At 43.1% G+C, this 19982-nt stretch overlaps 2 protein-coding genes across 9 annotated transcripts in view; one reads left to right on the forward strand and one right to left on the reverse strand.

Moving 5' to 3' along the window:
• NOC3L (NOC3 like DNA replication regulator) overlaps nucleotides 1-5476 on the forward strand; it is a 47733-nt gene extending 42257 nt beyond the window's left edge. For both annotated transcript variants that reach the window (XM_082423678.1, XM_082423677.1), the window contains one exon: nucleotides 4758-5476. In XM_082423678.1, coding sequence (XP_082279804.1) covers nucleotides 4758-4824 — 67 coding nt within the window. In that variant the 3' untranslated portion in view covers nucleotides 4825-5476. The remainder of the gene's footprint in view (nucleotides 1-4757) is intronic.
• PLCE1 (phospholipase C epsilon 1) overlaps nucleotides 1-19982 on the reverse strand; it is a 316064-nt gene that overhangs the window by 10108 nt on the left and 285974 nt on the right. For 6 of the 7 annotated variants that reach the window (XR_014253085.1, XM_082423536.1, XM_082423537.1 and 3 more), the window contains 7 exons: nucleotides 19681-19812; nucleotides 18289-18579; nucleotides 13434-13597; nucleotides 11480-11741; nucleotides 9382-9500; nucleotides 5496-5624; nucleotides 3657-3866 (listed from right to left, as the gene is read on the reverse strand). Coding sequence is in view for 6 of the 7 variants with exons in the window: in XM_082423536.1 (XP_082279662.1) it covers nucleotides 3657-3866; nucleotides 5496-5624; nucleotides 9382-9500; nucleotides 11480-11741; nucleotides 13434-13597; nucleotides 18289-18579; nucleotides 19681-19812 (1307 nt within the window). In the remaining variant the exon portion in view is untranslated. The remainder of the gene's footprint in view (nucleotides 1-3656; nucleotides 3867-5495; nucleotides 5625-9381; nucleotides 9501-11479; nucleotides 11742-13433; nucleotides 13598-18288; nucleotides 18580-19680; nucleotides 19813-19982) is intronic. The other variant, XM_082423538.1, reaches the window with a different exon arrangement.

Here is a 19982-nt window from a genome sequence, read left to right on the forward strand (position 1 = left end):
ACAATGACTGGAAGTCAGTCACATCGAAATGAATGTCGACAAAATTCTCAATAATTATGAGAATTGGTCATCAGGTTAGACGGCTTTTGGTGGGTTGGCTTTCAGTGAATTTTACATATATAATTATATATTACATACACAGCTATATCTATAGACATATGTATCTTTTAAAATATTTTCAAGCGGTAAGGAAATATATCAAAAAGGCAAACTTCCCATTTCTACCTTTTTTCTTTTTCTCTTCCACCTCTCCCATCTCATTCTCCACAAAAAAACCCACTCTTATTAGGTTGCATATCCTTTTAACCATCTGCTATGGATATACAAATGTATTTTTGTGTATGTGAATAAATATATACAAAGAAACCCTGGAATTATGTGAATTTAGATATAATGTGATTGTCAAATGGCTCCTGTTCTCTGTTAGTCCCATTCTCAAATGAGGTCGTGTAAAGTTGTTTTCCACAAGGGGGAGGCAAGGAGAGGACGGGGAGGCAAGGAGAGGACGGGGAGGCAAGGCAAGTGAGAAGTAGGCAACCGCATCTCAGGAAGTGAGGGTGTGGCAGGAAGGCCCTCCAGCCCCCAGCATTCTAGCTTAATCTCAGATCAGGCCACAGAAATGGTGCTACCTAACCAGAAGACGCCAAGAATCACTGCCATTGTCCTGGAAAGTCCAGCCCGCCCCAGGACCTAGAATTGTCCCCACTGATTTTAAAGTCAAAATGGGCAACTGTCACCAGGTGGCGCCAAACTGTAACCAGGACCAGAAAGGACTGGCTCCTGGGGCTTCTCACCAACCAGGCGCACAGCCTCGCCCCAATCATTTCATTAATCTTGCAGTCGTGGTCCCTAGAATTTACACAACTGAACTGTTTTGACCCCATTCATCATGTTATGCGTGAGGGGGAGAGAGCCATTGTCTATTTTTATTACATAAAATGAGACTGTACTCTAGTACCTATGTTATTCTACAACTCCTTTTTTCTCTCCACTTAAAAGACTGTGATCATCATTTCAGGTCAGTTCCTAAAGATTCTGCATAATATGTCATTGCATTGATTATAATATATTTAACCAATCAGAGAGTGGGGTTGGGTGCTAATTCACATGACATAATTTATAATCTCAGGGTTCTGAAAGCTAGGATGTAAGTAAGCAAGACAAAAAAAAAAGTTCTAAGTTGCCACATAAAATATCCCAATGACCATGCACTGGGAATCACTTCTAAGAGCACTCCTTAGAGCCTTACTCAGAGCTTATTAATGTTTAAGCCGTTTTCAGCCACATTAGAAGCCACAGATTATGACCATAACAATAACCTTCATTTGCATATTCCTTTATAGTTTACTAAGCGTTTCTCTACATATTGTCTACATGTTTGGCCTGAGTCTCATGATAATCTTTTTGAGTCAAGCAGGGTAGTTCCTCTCATAGATTTTACAAATTAGGGCATAGAGGTTTACAGAATTCAGATGAGCCATTGAAGGTCATCCATCTAATTTGTGTCAGAGGCAGGTTTGTCTGATTTCAAATCCAGCAGGTGTCAGAGGAGAGCATATTGACCACAGGAAGATACCTAACAGCTTGAGAGCCCAGAAGACAAGAAAATCATACAAAGCAGGCAGGCAAGATCAGAGGTAACAGACTGCAGCTTCATGGGCAAACTGCTTATGTATCTTACTAGTTCCACAACGTAACTAAATGGAAATACTTATAGCCCAAATCTATCAGCTATGCCAGTGTCCGCTTGCATTCACTATGCGCGCTGAATTCATTTCATCAATCAGTAAATTTGTACTGTGTGTTGCTGTGCAGCTGGTAAGCCTAGATACATGAAATATGATTTGTTATCTTTTGAGATGTATTTCAGTCATTTCGAAACTCTCCTCCCAGCAAAGGCATATAAAGGAGAACTTGCGGTATTGTACTCATCAGAAAATGCTTCCCCTCTAATTTCTCCTCCTTTTTTAAAAATGCTTCTGTTCCACCAGCCTTTATTAAACATTCGTTCCCCATGTCTCTATTGCCTGCTGTCATATACATTTTAAATTGCATGTGGGGCATCCCTTACTCCTGGTCCTTCCAACCATGTGATGAAGTTCCATGGCAACACTCAGCAGGCTGCCCACGTTTCCTCCTGCTCACCACCTCCCACGGTGTGTGTGGGAGAAGCCACGGAGACTGATGCAACTCCAGCCTGGCCAGCACAGGGTGGTGGAAAGAACACTGACCTGGAAGCCGTAAGACTTGAGTGCTGTCTGCTTCTCACCCTGGCATGATCTAACTTCTCTGAACCTGTTTCCTTTGTGTAGAATGGTTTCCATTACATCATGAGATCACTCAAACTAGTGGGTGCTTGAGAGCGTTAAATGCTGCAAGTCATGATGCAAAGATATGGTTTAACAAATTCACTTCTTCACTGAAATTGTCATTTCTAGGATACTTTTTTACATGTGACAAAGACAATTAGAAATAGGAAAAAAATTTAGAGAGAAATTAAAGATGGCTTCAAAAATCCAGCTAAGCCCTCTATTTTCTCATCAAGCTATTATTATTAGAATTGCTTTTCCTCCGTCTTAGTAATTTGTATGTCTGATGGGGAGAGGACGCTAGGGAGACAAGTACGTTTCTTTGCTTAAAGCAAGTGTCCTTTTATCATCCAAGGCAATGTTAGGAGGGAAGGTAGTGGCTCTGGTTCCCAGAGGAGATGCTGGAGTTCTGTGGAGGCTGCAGGCCACGTTCATAGTTAGGTAGAGAGTGAAAAAGTAACACATGATGCTGAAAAGGGGCTCCTTATCATCTCTCCTGTGTCCCAGCAAGCATGGACCAGCAATGGGTGTTTTACCAGCCCAGCTCTACTACATGCCCCGAAGAGGCAGATCATGTGCCTAGAACAGGGCTTGGCACATTTTAGGTGCTCAACAAATATTTGTTTAATCGAATTGTTGAATTGATTCAACTGCTTCATTATCGACTTATCATGAGGCATGATTGTCTATGTAATGATCTTATATGTCATTTTAAAAAATGGCAGTAAGTTAGTGGGCTCCTGTCAATTTATTAAAAAAAGAATGTGTTCCATCAGCAAACCCCATCAGGAGCCCAACAATCTGGAGTCGACAGGCAGTCGTATTGTTTCCTTTATGAGAATGATCATGGGAATATTGTTACAAATTCGGACAAAAGCTGAGAGGTTATTCTTACTTTGTGTAAAGTTATGGAATATTTTCAAAGAAATACTGTTATTTCATGTATTAGCACAAAACATTTTATCAGCTAAAACTTGAACAGGCAACAAACCCCCAAACACAAAACGCCTACAGGCCTTCCATTACACACTACTGTGACCCTCATAACCATGTCTTCACACAAACAGATAAAACACTGGACGCACCACTGATGACATGCTTAAGGAATCCTTCAGTTCTTTCTCCCTTTGTTTCCTAAGGGATGATTTTTAGACCGAATTTCTGTAACTTAGAGTTAACATTCTGAATATGTGCAGAAGAATAAAATCAATTCTCCACACTTACTTAAGAAGACTATAAGGCAAGTTGCAATGATAAGAAATTCTGAATTTGAGGCAGGCGGCTAGTGGTGAGGTGGTGAGTTACATATGAGCTGCTACAATGTAGGCTGCCCCAGGACACACTTACTTCCTGCTGGGTTTTTAAGACAATCCTGCCAACATATCCCTCTTCTGGAAACCAGCTGCTTAAAATCTGCATGATCTCTTCTTCTGGACCAATGGCTCTCTGGAACGGTTGTTTCCTACATTCATTCTTTTCTTTAGATATAAAATATTTTTCTTCCATTAAAAAATAGTCTGTGGCAATAGGTTTGGTGTCTTGATCAATGGTCAGACTCTAAAGAAAAAACAAAGGCAAATTTAGGCACACCTCTGAAGAGTGGGCAAAAGAACAAGTGTATTTTCATGGGGTTCGGATAGGTTTGATGTGCAAGTTATAAGTGAAACCTACCCTGCAGTGTTGCATAATTCTTTTTGGAAGATCTAAGAATTCTCTTACGTCCAAAAAGGATTGTTTATGTTCATTCTGGGCAATGACACAATTTATTCATAATCCCCAGACAGTATAACTATTTTTCCCACTGCTGGAATGAGAGCTCTTACTGAATTAAAAACTTGAGGTTTTTCAATCCGTGAACTTAGCTCTTTGTAATCTTGCAACACAGGACCGAGGGCAAAGAACCTAGTCCAGCTTTTACCAAGATAATCTCCCATTCTCCTTTTGGAAATACTCAATCATCTGCTAATCTCATCTGAGCTAAGTTCCTGGGAATTCCCCTTTCAATAAACTCTTTGGTCTTCGCAGGCTTTCTCTAGTTGTGGCGAGCGGGGGCTACTCTTCGTTTCGGTGCGTGGGCTTCTCACTGCGGTGGCTTCTCTTGTTGCGGAGCACGGGCTCTAGGCACATGGGCTCAGTAGTTGTGGCTCGCGGGCTCTAGGGCGCAGGCTCAGTAGTTGTGGCGCACGGGCTTAGTTGCTCTGCGGCATGTGGGATCTTCCCGGACCAGGGCTCGAACCTGTGTCCCCTGCATTGGCAGGTGGATTCTTAACCATTGTGCCACCAGGGAAGTCCAGAGTCACAACCTCTTAATTTTGTTTCATTTTATGATTGAAGCACTGATTGATTGTAAAGCATAACCCAGGCACATTAGGAGAACGTAGTAAACACTAGCCATCATGATAGTTTCTCTTACTGATGTTTTCTTTCACACTTTTTTCTATTGTCCAGGTTACCGACAGAGGCTAAACTTGAAGTGAGTGACCAGAGAAGGCTGCCACCATCTGGCTTAGATTGAGCAAACATCCTTCTCTTCAGGCATACCCCCCCACCCTCCGCCCCCAACAATGATGCAAGGACCAGAGTCAGCACTTGGCACTGCTGCATCTCACTTGGAGAAGCAGAATGAACTGGGGATGGGGTTGGGGAGCAGAAGATTCTCAAGAAGACTCTGCTCCCCTTACCCCAGCCCTTGGTCTGTGGTCGATGCTGGGCTGTGGATTGTGTGGGGCAAGGCAGCTACTACTACAGCAATAATTCAGGGCACGAAGCTTCCAGGAGCAGGTCAGTCGACACTGTTAGCTCCATGATAGGGCCAGCGTCACTCCCTCCCCAGTCCTGCTTTATAGCCCTGTGATTACTCACGTAGGGTGACAGTAATATGCTACTTTTTATGGGTGGTCCGTGGAAATGTTTCCTTACTTTACATCATCATATTTTATAACGTCTCCAAAACCCCAACAGTGCTTTGTGATCTTAGACACCAAAGTTCATGGACGGACTGATTTAAAAAACAAAACCCCCCAAACCACTTGGTAGTAGCTTCTGTTTGATAATCTATGAAATCTGACACGAGCTGCTTTCTCTGACTTTAAGTCTGTTGTAAAATGTTGGGCAAAATGTTAACCTGTGCATAGAGATTCCCCTCAAAGGAGAACTGTTTATTAACTACAGGCTCAGTGAACTTACTTGTTGGAGAAGCTGCTTTGCCTTGGTGCCTCCATTTATGGAGAAAACAGCAAAGGGCTCTGGACCTGGGACCCCATGTACTGTGACTCTGTGAATCTGCAAACATTTTCTTTCTTCTGTATTAAACATCTGTCAAGGAAGATCACATGGTTTCTCATTCATTTACATTCTCATATTGTTTCTAGGCTACACCAATACAGAAGTGCTAGTTCTTAGACGTACGTATAGGGACACGTAAATGCAAGACAAGAGCATCCTTTTATAACCAGATGCATCTTTTTGTGGTTCAACAGGCAATGGTGCATCTTGCTTACTAGTCTAGTAAGAATATTTAGCAGCATACCACCAAAATATTAATTTATTTTAAATAACAGTGTCTCTTTCCATCATAATTAGGGGACTGACATTATCTGAAATGTATGTCAGTCCTTACTTATGAACTGACATTCAACAGTGTCTGTTGAGTTCCATCCCTCTTCAGGGCACTGGGTTAGAATTTTGGATGGTAAGATGATAAATAAAATATTCTGGCCTTAAGGAGCTTGCTGTCCAGGCATACAAATAATTATGATACAAAAAGTATTTCTGTTAGGAGGAGTTGGGGAGGTGTATAACTCGCAAGTCCTTGAGCAGTTTGTGTATTAAGATATATTCATTCATTTAAAATACAAAATCATTTATGGAGGGCTGGCAGTGAATCAGACATTTTGCCTGGCCCTGGGGATTCAGGAAGAAGTGGGACATTATCCCTGGCTTCAAGGGCTCCCAGTTGAATAGAACAGCTAGAAGAGAACGTGGACAATTCTAAGAAGCATGGTAAGTTCCTTGGGAACCCAGGTTTGGAGGAAATCAGAGAGCACCTCCTGAAAATGGTTATCATCTGAAGGCCCAGTGTGAATCAGCAGATAAAGAGTGGGACAAGAACATCCCAAATATCGGTATAGCCTGTGTACAAAGCGTTAGAGGTGGCCTAAAGCAGGGCATTCTGGGAACCTCAATGAATTCTGTGAGGTGATGGAGGGGAAAAGGCTACCTAAGTATTCTGTTTAGCATGCATTTTGTTTTCATTTTGTGTGGGGGAGGAGAGGTTGGCTGTTTTGTTATGCTTGTACAATGTGTTTTTATTATTTAATCAATTTTATTAAGACATGATTTGCATACCATAAAATGCATGCATTTTAATTGTATGGCTTAGCCTGCACTATATTTTTAAAAAGTTGAAATAGTTGCCAACATTTATGCCAATCCAGATGTCCTGACAGTCTTGAAAACCAAAATATCTGGCAAAACTGCTTGGCAACAAGCAGCTGGAGCTGAGAGCAGGGTGGCAGGTGTCCCTTTAAATGGACCATGAGCTCTCGGCTTTCCCAGAGTCTCTGCCCAGTCCACGTACAAACGTTATCCTGAGAGCAACGGAGAGCCGAGCGAGGGTTTTTAACAGAAGAGTGACATGGTCAGATTTGAGTTTTAGATAGAACTGTCTAAAAGGCCCTAAAGAAGGACATACAGAGGTGGTCAAACTCAGAGGGAGGGGGACCAATTAGGAACCCATGGCCACAAGCCAGGTGAGAATGAACGAGGGCCAAGATGGTAGGAACAGATAGAGATGAATGGATTTGAAAGATACTAAGGAGACAGATTTATCAAGTCTTACATGGGGCAGTGAGAGAGAAGGAGAAGTCCAGGATGATCTTCAGTTACTGTCTTGAGCAATGGAAGGTGATGACTTCCAAGGTCAAAGAGCACATATTTACCAAGCATATACGCTGCTGCCTGGGATATACCTAGGATGGTATGGTGTGATATAATTGAAAATAAATATTTGGTCTTTGCTCATAGTTCCTGGCACACATCTTCTAAACCCTCGGAATCTCTGGAGTGACGAGAGTTTTCTGTGTGCTGATAAGATGACTTACGGCTGGAGGCCCCTAGATGGCTTCAGGATGGGAGCTGATCACCAGAAAGACCAAGTCATGATTAGATGGTTGGAACTTTCAGCCCCAGCTACTGCTGACTTCAGGGGAGGGGAAAGGAGCTGGGGGTTGAGTTAATCACTAATGGCCAATGATTTACTCAGTCATGCCTATGCAAGGAAACACCCATAAAACCCCTAAGAGACGGGATTCTGGGAGCTTCTGGGTTGTTGAACACATGGAGGTGCTGGGAGGGTGGTGTGTCCAGAGAAGGCATGGAGACTCTGCTCCCTCTCCCCTCATGCCTCACCCTATGTATCTCTTCCATTGGCTGGTCCTGAGTTGTATCCTTGATAATAAACTGGTGATAGTAAGTAAAGCACTTTCCTGAGTCATTCAGGAGTCATTCTGTGAGTCATTCTAGCAAACTACTGGCCCTAAGGAGGGGGTTGTGGGAACCTCTTGGATTTATAGCTGGTCAGTCAGGAGTACCAGTGACAGCCTGGGACTTGTGACTGGCATCTGAAGTGGGGACAGTGCTGTGGGACTGAGCCCTTAACTTGTGGGATCTGATGCTCACCCCAGGTAGATAGTGTCGGAACTGAACTGAACTGTAGGACACCGAGCTGGCATCAGAGAGTTGGAGAAGTAGTGTCGAGAAGACACCACACATGTGGTGTCAGAAGTGTTGTGAGGAAGAATGGTTCATTCATGGCATGTGTGGGATCTTCAGCTCTAATAGGTATTGAGGGCAAGCAACCCAGAAGTGGACACTAAGCTCTGCCTTGCCTTTCTGAAAGCATCTAATTCTTGCTCTTAGGTACCAGGCAGCCCCGTCCCTGCTTCCCAGTCCTCTGCACCAGGCAGAGGCAATACCTCCCCCTACTTTGGCCAAAGTGCTGTGCTCAACTTCGATCACTCGTTGAAGGGAAAAGGAGGAGAACTTAAGAAAACAAGGTGAGGTACAGAGAAAGAGAAGAAACTGTCGAGGTTAGGGAAAGAGAAGCAGAGGAGAAAGCAGGGCTATTCAGAGGTGGCAGCGGCAGTGGCCAAACCCAGCGCCATTGTGAGCATAGAAGGCGCCTTTCCAAAGGGTGTTAGGACCGTGTTGAAGTACAAGATTGATGCAACCATGAATAGATTATTAAACATGTAAAGAGGCGATTGATGGACACCCTTTTATATTAATTTTTAAAGAGCAAGCATAGTGGAATTAACCAGTTAATAAAAAGAGACTTCCTTGTTTAAGCAAACAACCGTGCATTACTGGGGTGAGTGCTGGTCCAATGGTTCTCGAAGTTCAACGGGTTGGACCTTACCTGGGGAACTTGTTAAAACACAGCTCCTGTAAAGGTGCTGTGGCACCTTTTTGCGGTGTTCCTCTCCCACTCCCAAGAGCGCAGATGCTGTGTCTCCCCAGGTGCCAGGGGATTGCTATGCTTGCACAGTTATGTGTCGCCAGCAGCGCCTGGCTGCTCACCCGACCCTGCTCGCCTGTGACATCTGCCCCTGGACTGCTGAAGAAGCAAAGGATTTTCCTCGTCTAACCTAAACTTTCCAGAAGTATCAAGATGCTTCCTAGCAGGCTTTGCATAATTAGCCTTTTCCCCGTGTTGTTATTTTTGGCTCACTTCCCTGGTAGGCACTATAATGTACTCGTTCAGCGCATGGGCTTTGGCACTAGATGAACTTGGGTTTATAGCTGTGTGACCTCAGGTGTACTTAGCTCTTACCTTCCTTTGTAACATGGAGATGATACTAATAGCTATTTCACGAAGTTACTGAAAGGATTAAGTGAGTTAGTATATGTGTAAAGTGCTTAGAAAGTGTCAAGTGTCAGCCATTATTATTATTATTATCTCCGTAGCTACCTAATCAATAACTCAAATGGACCACATTCCTGGACCACAAGAAAGCCTGCCTCCAGCATAGCAATCCCCACAAATAAGCAGAGTGAAACAGAACTTAATTACCAAAGAGGCCGGCGTAGTATTGCCAGAGGAATTTTCTTCCATCCTCCTGCTGTTTATGAATAAACTAGAGATTTCCAAGACTTCATTGTGGAGGTTTCGCAGCTGAAGATGTCGATATCCTGGAACAACGCAGAATTGGGAAAAGCTTGTTAGCTGTGCACTGCAGAGCTCTGCAAAGGAGATCCCCCAGGGAGGTCAGTAAATAATAGGGAGAAATAAGACTTTAAGATGGGCAGGGGTGACAACCAACTGATACCTTTTCCCCAGGAGTTTTGCCCCAGGGGACAGTTTGGGGCTACGTAGTGGTAGTTAACTTGTCCAAGGTCTGTTTTTAACTTAGACTCAAACTGAAAATTTTAAACTCAAACCAAATATAGTAGGAAAACCTGATCATTTTTATTTATCAAATCATCTAGAATAACTGTTCTACAAATACTCCATTTTAGAACAGCTTTAGTGATAATAAAATATTCCAACAATAGGGGGTTGGTTAAATAAGTTATGGTGTGTATTTGTACAAGTATAAAATGGAATAATATGCAGCTCTTAAAAGTGGTAATGAAGACGTATAGCTATTAACCTGAAAAGTTGTTCACTACATACATCAGTAAGTGAAAACCAGTAAGTTGCAAAACACTAAGATTAGTAGGAAGCTTACTTGTTCAAAATACATACTATATGCTAATATTATATACATGGGTAGAGGTGTAAAGCCTGCAAAAGATATATACCAAAAGTAACTATTTTGAAGAGATGGAAAAAAGGATAATTTAAAAAAAGTTTTTGCTTCTCTGTACTTTGTCATATTTCTGTAATAACTGTGATGAACTGAATGGTGTCCTCCTAAAATTCGTATGTTGAAGCCCTAACCCCCATTACCTCAGAATGTGACTGTCTCTGGAGATAGGGTCTTTAAAGAGGTGATGGGGTTAAAATGGGTCATTAGGGTGGGTCCTAATCCAATATGACCAGCGTCCTTATAAGAAGAGGGGACTGGAGGGCAGACACGGAGAAACACCAGATGCTGTGCACACAGACCAAGGGATGGCCCTGTGAGGACACAAGGAGAAGGTGGCCATCTGCAAGCCAAGGAGAGAGGCCTCAGAAGAAAGCAAACTTGCTGAAACCTTGATCTTGGGCTTCTAGCCTTCAAAACTGACAAAGTAAACCTCTGTTGTTTAAGCCACCCAGTCTGTGGTATTTTGTTACACAGCCCTAGCTGACTAACACAGTGACCATGTACTACTCACACAATGGAGAAGAGAAACAAGGAAAAACCAAAGAGTAGGAGACTGTAACATGTTGGTGGTGCTCAGAGGCTGGCAGAGTATGGCTGTGGGAGGAAGTATGTCCTGGAAACTTGGTACTCAAAGGAGGTCAGCAAAGTCAGCATCCCTGGAGCTTGTTAGAAAGGCAGAATCTCAAGCCCCAGGCCCACAGCATCAGGGTCTGTATTTTATTACTAAGAGCCTGGTGACTCAACTGCACATCAAAGTTTGAGAAGCAGTGCACAGACATTCTGGACAGGTGCGACAAGCTGACGTTTCCCCCAAGGGCCATGGCAAAGCCCACATGCCGCAAGCCAGCAGCTCTGGCCTTTGCTCAGAATTCTCCACCTTCCCTGCTGCACCCAAACCCACCCCCGGCTTCTGACACTGGACTCCCACCAGGCACCAACTCCAACCTCGTCCCACTCATGCCACAGCACACCCCAACTCTCCCTGTTCTCGGTTTCCTCTCCTCACGTCAGTCTCTGCTTTAAACATGCCAGGGGTGCAGTGGGCGCTATCTGGGGAGGGATGTATGGGGACAAGAGCACAACAACTGCCGCTCCCAACATCAGCAACAGTGGGAGAGGCTGCACTTCATAACAGACGTTGTCAATAACTTTGGATTTTAGGATAACGTAAAAGAAAAACGTCTTTTGAGACATGCTCAAACAGTGTTCAAACTTGTATTATTTGCTTCTGCCTCTTATTTTAACTTTTTAATGTGAAAATTGCAAACATATACAGAAGTAGAGAGAAGCGTGTAATGAACCCCGGGGCATCCATCGCTCAGCTACAATGATTATGAACTTTTGACAATTTGATTCTACCTCGCTTTAGAGCCTTGAGGGGGATGATTCTCTGAGCAGTTACCACCGAGCTGTTGTTCTCCACGACGGCAAAACGAAGAAATAGGAGATCTTCAAAGTGAACCCGGAAGAGGAACTGTTCATTCCACATGGGGTTCAGAGTATTGCGGTGGATGGGCTTCGTGCGGAAGTGGCAGCTATCCAGGGCCATGCCCAGGACGTCGACCTCTATACACGGGCTTCCCGTGCTGTTACTCGGGCACACGTTCTGCCCAGAGACAATCTGAGGAGGAAAAAGGATCAGAGTCACTGAAGATGCGAAAGAGACAGAGGTCACCTCTGAGCCTCATCGCTTTCCTCCACAAAGAAAGACAAAGAACCCTCTGGAATGGACCAGGTGAATGATTAATAAGGCTGCTAAAAAAAGAGAAGTTATCATAATCAGGTAATTGCATGACTGGAATCATGGTAAAACCTATTTTGTCAACAGCATTCACCTAACTATAACCTTTCAACTGTCAACATGTTCAAATATCTTCAAAAACCATGTAATTAAGATGAAATTAAGTTTGTCAAGAAGTTGGGAAAAAAGAAGACCTTATATATGAAACCACAAATGTGTTACTTACGTTCTGTTCAAAGTGTTTTAGGTGTATCTTTTACAACTTCAAAAATTTTTTCTTGAATAGTTAGGTTCTGGAGCAAGTCACAGGGAATGTTGTTAAAAATTCATAGCCTTCTGTCAACATGAAGCTATACTCAAGTCTAGTGAAAATGGTCACACAGAAAAGGAGCTACTGCTCTACTGTCTTAGGGAAAGAGAAAAAGCAGTTTGGTGGTAGGAAAATCTCTGAGTTGGGATCTCCCAGGGTTTTGAGGTGTTGTGAACAGAGGCTGCTTGGCATTCCTCCTTTGGAGGGAAACAGATGAGATCTAGAGATGGATGGAGGGATAACTTCATCGCTCTCCGTCTTTTCTATCACCCATTCAGCGTTTTTTTTTTTTTTTTTTTCCTCAGCTAAGAGGGAGTGAGAGAAGCTGGAAATAAAAATGAGTAATGAGCTACCAGGACTCTGATGTTAAGGGCAGTCTGTGGAGTTTTGACAGTTAGTTATTAGGCAATAAAAGGAATAAGGAAAGGCCAGGAATGACAAAGGTTAAACTGTAAGGAGGAAAGATATTTAATTGATTTGTATACTGATGCCTGTTTTACCTTTTATAAGAGCTTGTTAGAGTTTAAGATGACCTGCTCTAAGAAAGAGCTCAGCTTTTATGGGATGCACTGAGAGTTATGATTCTGAGGGCCCTGGAAGACAGAATTACCATCATCAGTATGGAGGTGGTAGCAGGGAGCTCGTAACTCCACCTACTGGGCTCTAGCGAATACAGCGCCTGGTGACTGCATACCTCGACCTCAGCCGCTGCTTTCTGAGAAGTAAAGAAATTCTTTTGGGTACTAAATCTGCACCAACAAAATTGTGACATGAGAGTTTTGTAACGCCTTGAGTTCAAAAGGCATTACACCTTACAATCCCAATAGAATATAGGAAGGGTGGGCTTCCCTGGTGGCGCAGTGGTTAAGAATCCACCTGCCAGTGCAGGGGACACGGGTTCGAGCCCTGGTCCAGGAAGATCCCACATGCCGCGGAGCAACTAAGCCCGTACGCCACAACCACTGAGCCTGCTCTCTAGAGCCCGTGAGCCACAACTACTGAGCCCGCATGTTGCAACTACTGAAGCCCGTGTGCCTAGAGCCCATGCTCTGCAACAAGAGGAGCCACTGCAATGAGAAGCCCGCGCACCGCAATGAAGAGCAGCCCCCGCTCGCCGCAACTAGAGCCTGCGTGCAGCAACGAAGACCCAACGCAGCCATAAATAAATAAATAAATAATAAATAAATTTATTAAAAAAAAGAATATAGGAAGGGCTTAAACACCTTCCTATATTCTATTGGGACCATCAGGGCCAGACTTACAGTTAAAGAATAGACGGCAGACTCCATGTTGTCCAGGTCTCTTTCCAAGGGAGAAAACTTCTGATACATGGGACAGTTCTTGTCCCACAGAACTGGGGGTTTCAGAACATAACCACAGCCACCGTTGGCCTCAAACATGGCAGCATTTAAATGTAAAGGGAGATCTGCAAAACAGTCAACATCACTTGTTACTTTGTCACTAAAGTGTCATCTTACAAATTGACTTTTTCGATTTCCCTAAGCTTAAGCAGGAAGAAGAGAGAACCATCCACTCACTCCATAGATTGAGTGCCTACTATGTGCCAGCCCGTGTTAGGCACCAGAGATACAGCAGGAAATAAGACACAAAATCCCCATCTTCATGGAGCTCACTGTCTATGCGATATGCCCCATGTTCCCACTCCAACCCAGGAGCCACTTAAAAACTCCTGCCACTTAAAAACTCCTTTTGCAAATTAAAATTTACAACATCCTTCCAAAAAATAATCTTTGAAATACCTCATTTTATACTGAATTTTAGAAAGGCATAATGGCATTTTCTTATCCCTAAACACCAAACCATGAAGACAATTGTACAACCAATTCTTGCTCTTTCAAACATAAGATAAAATCTTAAGAATCCAGGAATGATCAGGAGAAGAGCCAGAGAAACATATCTTTTTCTTGAAATTTCAATTTCAACTCATAAATCATAGTGTTTCTACCTCTATTTTTAAACTGTAGTTAAATATGAAAAAAAAAATCATTATCACATGTGATTCACATTATGTCCACAATCCCCTCCATAGTACACTCTGGGAACCCTTACAACAGCTTCCAGTCTTCTGTGGCCAAATTTTATTTGGCAGAGTTGTCTGATGAACGGTTGGATCCCTGCACGGATTTTGGGCTCTTACACACTCAAATGCTCATCTGATGGCACAAGTCTGTAGAAAAGTTGCATTCCAAATGAGCAAAAAGTTTATGAGACACACCTGACGAATGTTCCCTCTGATAGATTCCTTCCATGTGCAGAATGAACTCTGATACATGGACCAACATCAAGGAAAAGTGTGCTAAATGAGCACCACAGAGCAATGAGAAGTTGGCCTCTCCTCATCTCGTGTGTGAAATTTTTCCCCATACGTGGGGTTGGCTGGGATTGTGTGCAGGAATTTCTAGGGTCAGATGTCTTAGACACATATCAAAGCTCCTTGGACCTCCATCTCCTTATCTACAAAATTAGTGCATTGGACCCCACCTCTCAGACCCCTTCCAGCCCCAATGTGACTGATTCATTGAGGCCAATTGTCTTGCCTGCAGTGGGAGAAAATTCTCTTCCCAGGCTGCTGTGTGACAGAGGAATGTAGATGTGGGCGGATGATGGTTCAAAGAGTGAAGCAAAGTAGCTCAGGAAGAGTTGGTAAGTAAGAAATGGATACACAGTATATTGCTAAAAAAATTACAGCAGCTCACACTTACTGCACTCTTACTATGTATCAAGCCCCATTCTAAGAACTGGTGTGTGTTAGTGCCTCCCAATAACACATGAGGTAGATTCTTTTAGTATTCTCATTTTTATAGATGAAGAAACTGAGGCACAAGAAGTGAAAAAGCCCAAGGCACATAGCTAGTAAGAGGTAAATGTTAAGGTTCGAACCCAGACAGCCTGACCCACAGTTCCTAATCTTAACTACCGAGCCATTTAATGTACATCTCACAGGGGTGTCATAAAAATAAGTGAGGTCATGTGCAAAAATCCCTACCCCAGCACTTGGCACATAGAAGGTGCTCGATAAACAGTAGGTATTAAATTATGATTATGATGTCAACACTCATTTGGGTTTGAAGTCTGATTTCATTAGCACTGTGTCTGTCTTTGTAGCTTTCCAAAACTTCAAAGCACTTTTGCTTAACTAAAATCTCTTTTGATGATTTGGTATGTAACACAGAACCACATGGAGCTGCTCAGTTTGGAGTAAAGGTGGGACCTTAAATCTCGCCCTCCTACTGCCCGCTATAGGTGGTCCCAGAACTTCATCTAGGGCTATAGTTTTAAAACCTCTGTTTTAACCAAGTGAAAGAATGTGCATAGCTCTATGTAACCCCATCACCCCTCTCAGTCAGTGCACGGGATGGCAGATCAAGCAAATCCTTATCTTGATGTCCTTCTATTCATTTAAAAACCTGTATTAAGTGGAAACCATTCTCATAATCATTATCCCTATATTTTGAGGCTGGAAAAGTCATCAGAAAGGGTGTGACAATCATTCAGAAAAGCGTAATAAATATTAACAGAAGTTTTCCTTTTGAGTGGGGCTGCATTTCTACATATTTGTAGGTCCTGGGACATGAGGCAGGAATCATTCTGCCCCAGATGGAAAGAACTTTGAGGGGCTGTTGCCTGCAATAACCAGGGTCTGCATACTAGACTCAAGTCAGTTTCCAAACTCAAGAGTTGGTTTTAATGAGTGTAGACCTGAGCTATTTCTGGTTCCAGATCACTGCAGACCTTCTTGGAGTTGATGGAGCCATTAGAGGTCTTGGGAAGAGATGACCCTAAGTCCATGGACACCGCTTTGGGGCACTGGGGTCCCCTGAAATTCAGGAAGTGTAAGGCAGATGACCCATGGAATATATCTGGAGGCTAAAGGGGCACTGGGAGGGGGTTCTTTGTTATTTGGTTGGGATGCTTCATGGAAAATCAAGCACTCCTTAACCCAGGAATTCTTTTTCAAAAATTAAAAAATAGTGATTCCAACGTTGACTCTTCTCTGTCTATTTGGACTTGAAATTCACATAGCAATACCTAGAAGAGATCTGGACTCAAAATCAAGAACTATAGGTTCAGACTGCAGTGGGGCTCATTGAGACAATCTGTTAGCTCAGTGCAACATGCATTTATTGAGCATCTGCTGTGTGCAAGGGACTGACCGGGCTCTACCCCAGTGTGCAGGAATGAAGACCATTTTTACAGATGAACACACTGAAACTGCATGTAGCATGAGCTTTGCCCAGCGTGGGAGATTTTTAATCATTGGTTGCTGCATAGAATCAAGAGAGGTTATATGGCAGCACTCCCTCCTGAGTTGGAAGATTATGTAGAGAAACCTGAGGATGAATCACACAACACAGCCTCCTGCCCCACCCCGAGCGGGGCAACGGGAACATGCACTCCGGCTTGATTTGGGAAAGAGACAGAGCCTTCAGGGATGAGTGGAGGCCAAGGTGCAGCCTCAGTCTGTGCTTCCAGACCACAGAGAGGCCCAAGGAGGGGCAATACCCGTGTCCCCTTCAGCTGTGGCTCCCTCTGCCATCAGTGGAGCCAGTGTGTCTGCGCCAGCCTAGGCACTTCAGGAGAAAGGACACGTCCCAAACCAAGTGCATTTCCATTTCCTTGAGAAAACCATTTTGCTAGTTATTTCAGTTCACTTAAAATATTTCAGTATCATCTCCACCAAGGGCAACAGTGGACATGGGGCTATAGACAGGGCCAGAGATATAAACCCACAAGCCACTTGGGACAGATTGAAAATAAATTTTTACAGCTTTTAAAATATTTCACTATTATTTCCACTTGCGAGTCCAAATCATACTGTTTTCATAACTTATCAAAAGCACTTAATGGTAGCTAACGTTTGTGGAATGCTGTCTGTGCTCCAGGCATTATGCTAAGTATGGTACTTCACCTGCATTATCTTACTCAATTTCAATTGAAAGAAGCAAATATAACAAAGGCAAGAAAATATGACTGATGTCTCTAACCAGGGTCAGCCACAAATGGGCTCTGGTGGTGCCAGTGCCAGGTGGCTAGCTGGTCCCAGAGCTACAGCTGTGGTTTGACCTTGGCTGCAGACAGGGCTAAGCTGTGGTCGATGGGCCAGCACAGTTGGTTAGGATCTGATTCAGTTCACGTGAGAGGAAGGAGAAGGCTGCTTGATTGTTCAAAGAGAAGACTCTGGTTTTTGAGTGAGCTTCTAGAAAACGCTCCTCATCTGCTCTTTCCTCATCTGCTGTAGCTCCCCACCTCTCACCACGTCTAAGTGGAACCAAAACACTTTATTCTCTAAACTCCCAGAGTCCTTGAATTTATTATTATAAGTCATACTGTGATTTTGAGCCACTTAATTGCTCTATGTCTTGGTTTGCTCATCTGAAAAATGGGGATCATAAAGGTACCCACTTCTTAGAGTTGTTTCAAAGATTAAATGAGAAAATAGGGGTCAAGAATTGAGATGGTGCCTGGTGCACAGTGAACATGAAATAAAACGTAGCTTGTACTCTGGAGTTTTTCGCCTCATCCGTTACCTCAGGACAGTGGAGAAGCAGGAACACTACTTTCTCAGTTCATGTAATTCACAGACTTGTTTCCTTTGTGTCAGCTGCTCTTAGAGCGCTGACCATTAATCTCCATCTCAATCTCAAAGGGATGAGGAGAAGCTAAAATGGTATTAACTTGCAAAGTGTTTCGAGAGACCCTACTTTTTCACTGCAAGAGCAAGAGATTAGCAAGACAGTTACTAAGGGGTGTTAGGAACTCTCTACCCCAACAGGTCTTTAAAAACAAACTGGACACAGCCCTGTCAAGAACAGTCTTCTGTTTGAAAAGTGCTTTAAAAAGGGGGCAGAACCAGGCGACTAATAGGGGCTCCTTGAAGGTTCTTTTCTATTGCCTTAGCTCTGGAAAGTCAAGAGCACAGTTCAGTATCGAATTCACTTCTGTTTTCTGTCATCTGTAATTTTACCCTCACATAGGCCTCCGTTGGGAATCTTGCCCCCTTTGAAACATGTTTTTTGTTGAACTACGTTTGCTGAGATATAAGACGCGAAGGAGCGAGGGGAGGGGGCACCCTTCCGGGTGAAGCAGGCCCGTTACCATCTGTCTGGTAGTTGAGCGCCACGAGCTGTATCCCATGGAGCCAGAAGAGGAGGGGGCTGGGGTTGGATGAGTCGATGCGGGTGGCAGCCGGATACGTCCTCAGCAGCTGGCAGGCAGTGTGCTGGATCAGTTTCTGAGAATACCTGCGACACAGACGTTTGGCGGCATTTTCATTCAGCGAGGAGATGTGGTAGCATTTGGGAGTTCTAATGATCGCGCTGAGGGACGTGGTTGGGTTGACAGAGGAAGGCGAGTCCTCCCAGGCCTGTCGCATTCCTTCACAGGAATCTAAACCCCCCAAAGATTAGCCTCAGATTAGTGCAGAAAACTTTAAATATTTTAGCAAGAGAAACCTGAACAACACCCCAGGAAACAATCACAACACATCACACGTCAGAATACATCTTGAGTGTTACTTGCGAGCGAGTCCACCACCTTGAGACAAAATGATAGCTATCGAGGGTATGCCTTTCTACTTGCTAGATGGGATGCTAGCCGTTCAAGGGTCAAAAAATAATAAAGCCAATTAGACCTTCCCCCAAAAAGGGATAGCTAAAATGAGTGCAGCAACACCTTTTAAAATTAAAAGCCTGAAAGTCCTTTGCCTCAGTACCTCATCTGTCCTGTGGATATATTTGCATAAATACACAACAGTATACGTACAAGGGTGTTCAATCTAGCAGTGTTTTTTATAGCAAGAAAAAAAAAAAAAAACAACAAAAAACCCGGGAAGCAACCCAAAAGTTCCACCAGCGAGGAAGCGGTTAAATAAATGCATTCCACACAATGGAATGCCACAGGGGCAATAAGGAGAAGGTAGATTATATGTACAGAAAGCTATGTGGAAAGTTACAGCAAGTATAAAAGTTATACAAGTTATGTTCAGTTATATCCCATTTGGATTATCTTAAAAAGGATCTTATTTTTCTTGAACTAAACACAATAAACTTAACAGTGGTTACCTCTGGGGACTAGAACTGGGACATTGTGAGTGGAAAGGAACTTTAATAATACTCTGTATTGTTTGAGTTTTTTAACTATGAGAATTTATTACTTTGACAATAAAAAGTAATTAGAGATAAAATGAATATATCTTCTGGAGTTATAATGGTGAAGAGTGCAGTTCCAAGAACCACTAGAAGGTTCCAAGGTGGCTCCAATTTTTATTTTTGAGGCAAACACTGTTAGAACACCTTCAGTGAAATGCTATTTTTTAGGAAGTTAAGGGGGTAATTTTGTAATTTAAAAAATATTTATACCACACTTAGATAACATGAACATTCATGAAAATAAAAAAAGATTAAAAAAGTTCCAGGGAAGTGCTTAGTGAAATACTGGAATCCTCCAGCATGCAGATTCAAGCAAAATACTGTTAGAAGGTGACTTTACTTTTTCCAGATGTTTTGTTAAATGATGCTGTCTCCCCGGGGCTCATTCTGCCCGGATTGTTGCCAAAAATGGACTTCCTGCTTTTCCTTTCTTTTCCTCTGCTAGAGCCAGATGCATTTAGAGTTGACAGGCCTGTTCCCATAAAATGAAAATAAATAAGCCAAAAACTACAAGCAAGGGAACTCAACATTTTCCATCCCTGTTAATGTTTGTTTTGAAGTCCTACTATTCCCTTGTAACCCAGTACAGAAGACCTACTAGCATTTTTAGCACCGTTAATGATAGCATTGCAGGCAATGATA

Source organism: Balaenoptera physalus (genome assembly GCF_965194825.1).
Source record: "Balaenoptera physalus genome assembly, chromosome: 14".
NCBI lineage: Eukaryota > Metazoa > Chordata > Mammalia > Artiodactyla > Balaenopteridae > Balaenoptera > Balaenoptera physalus.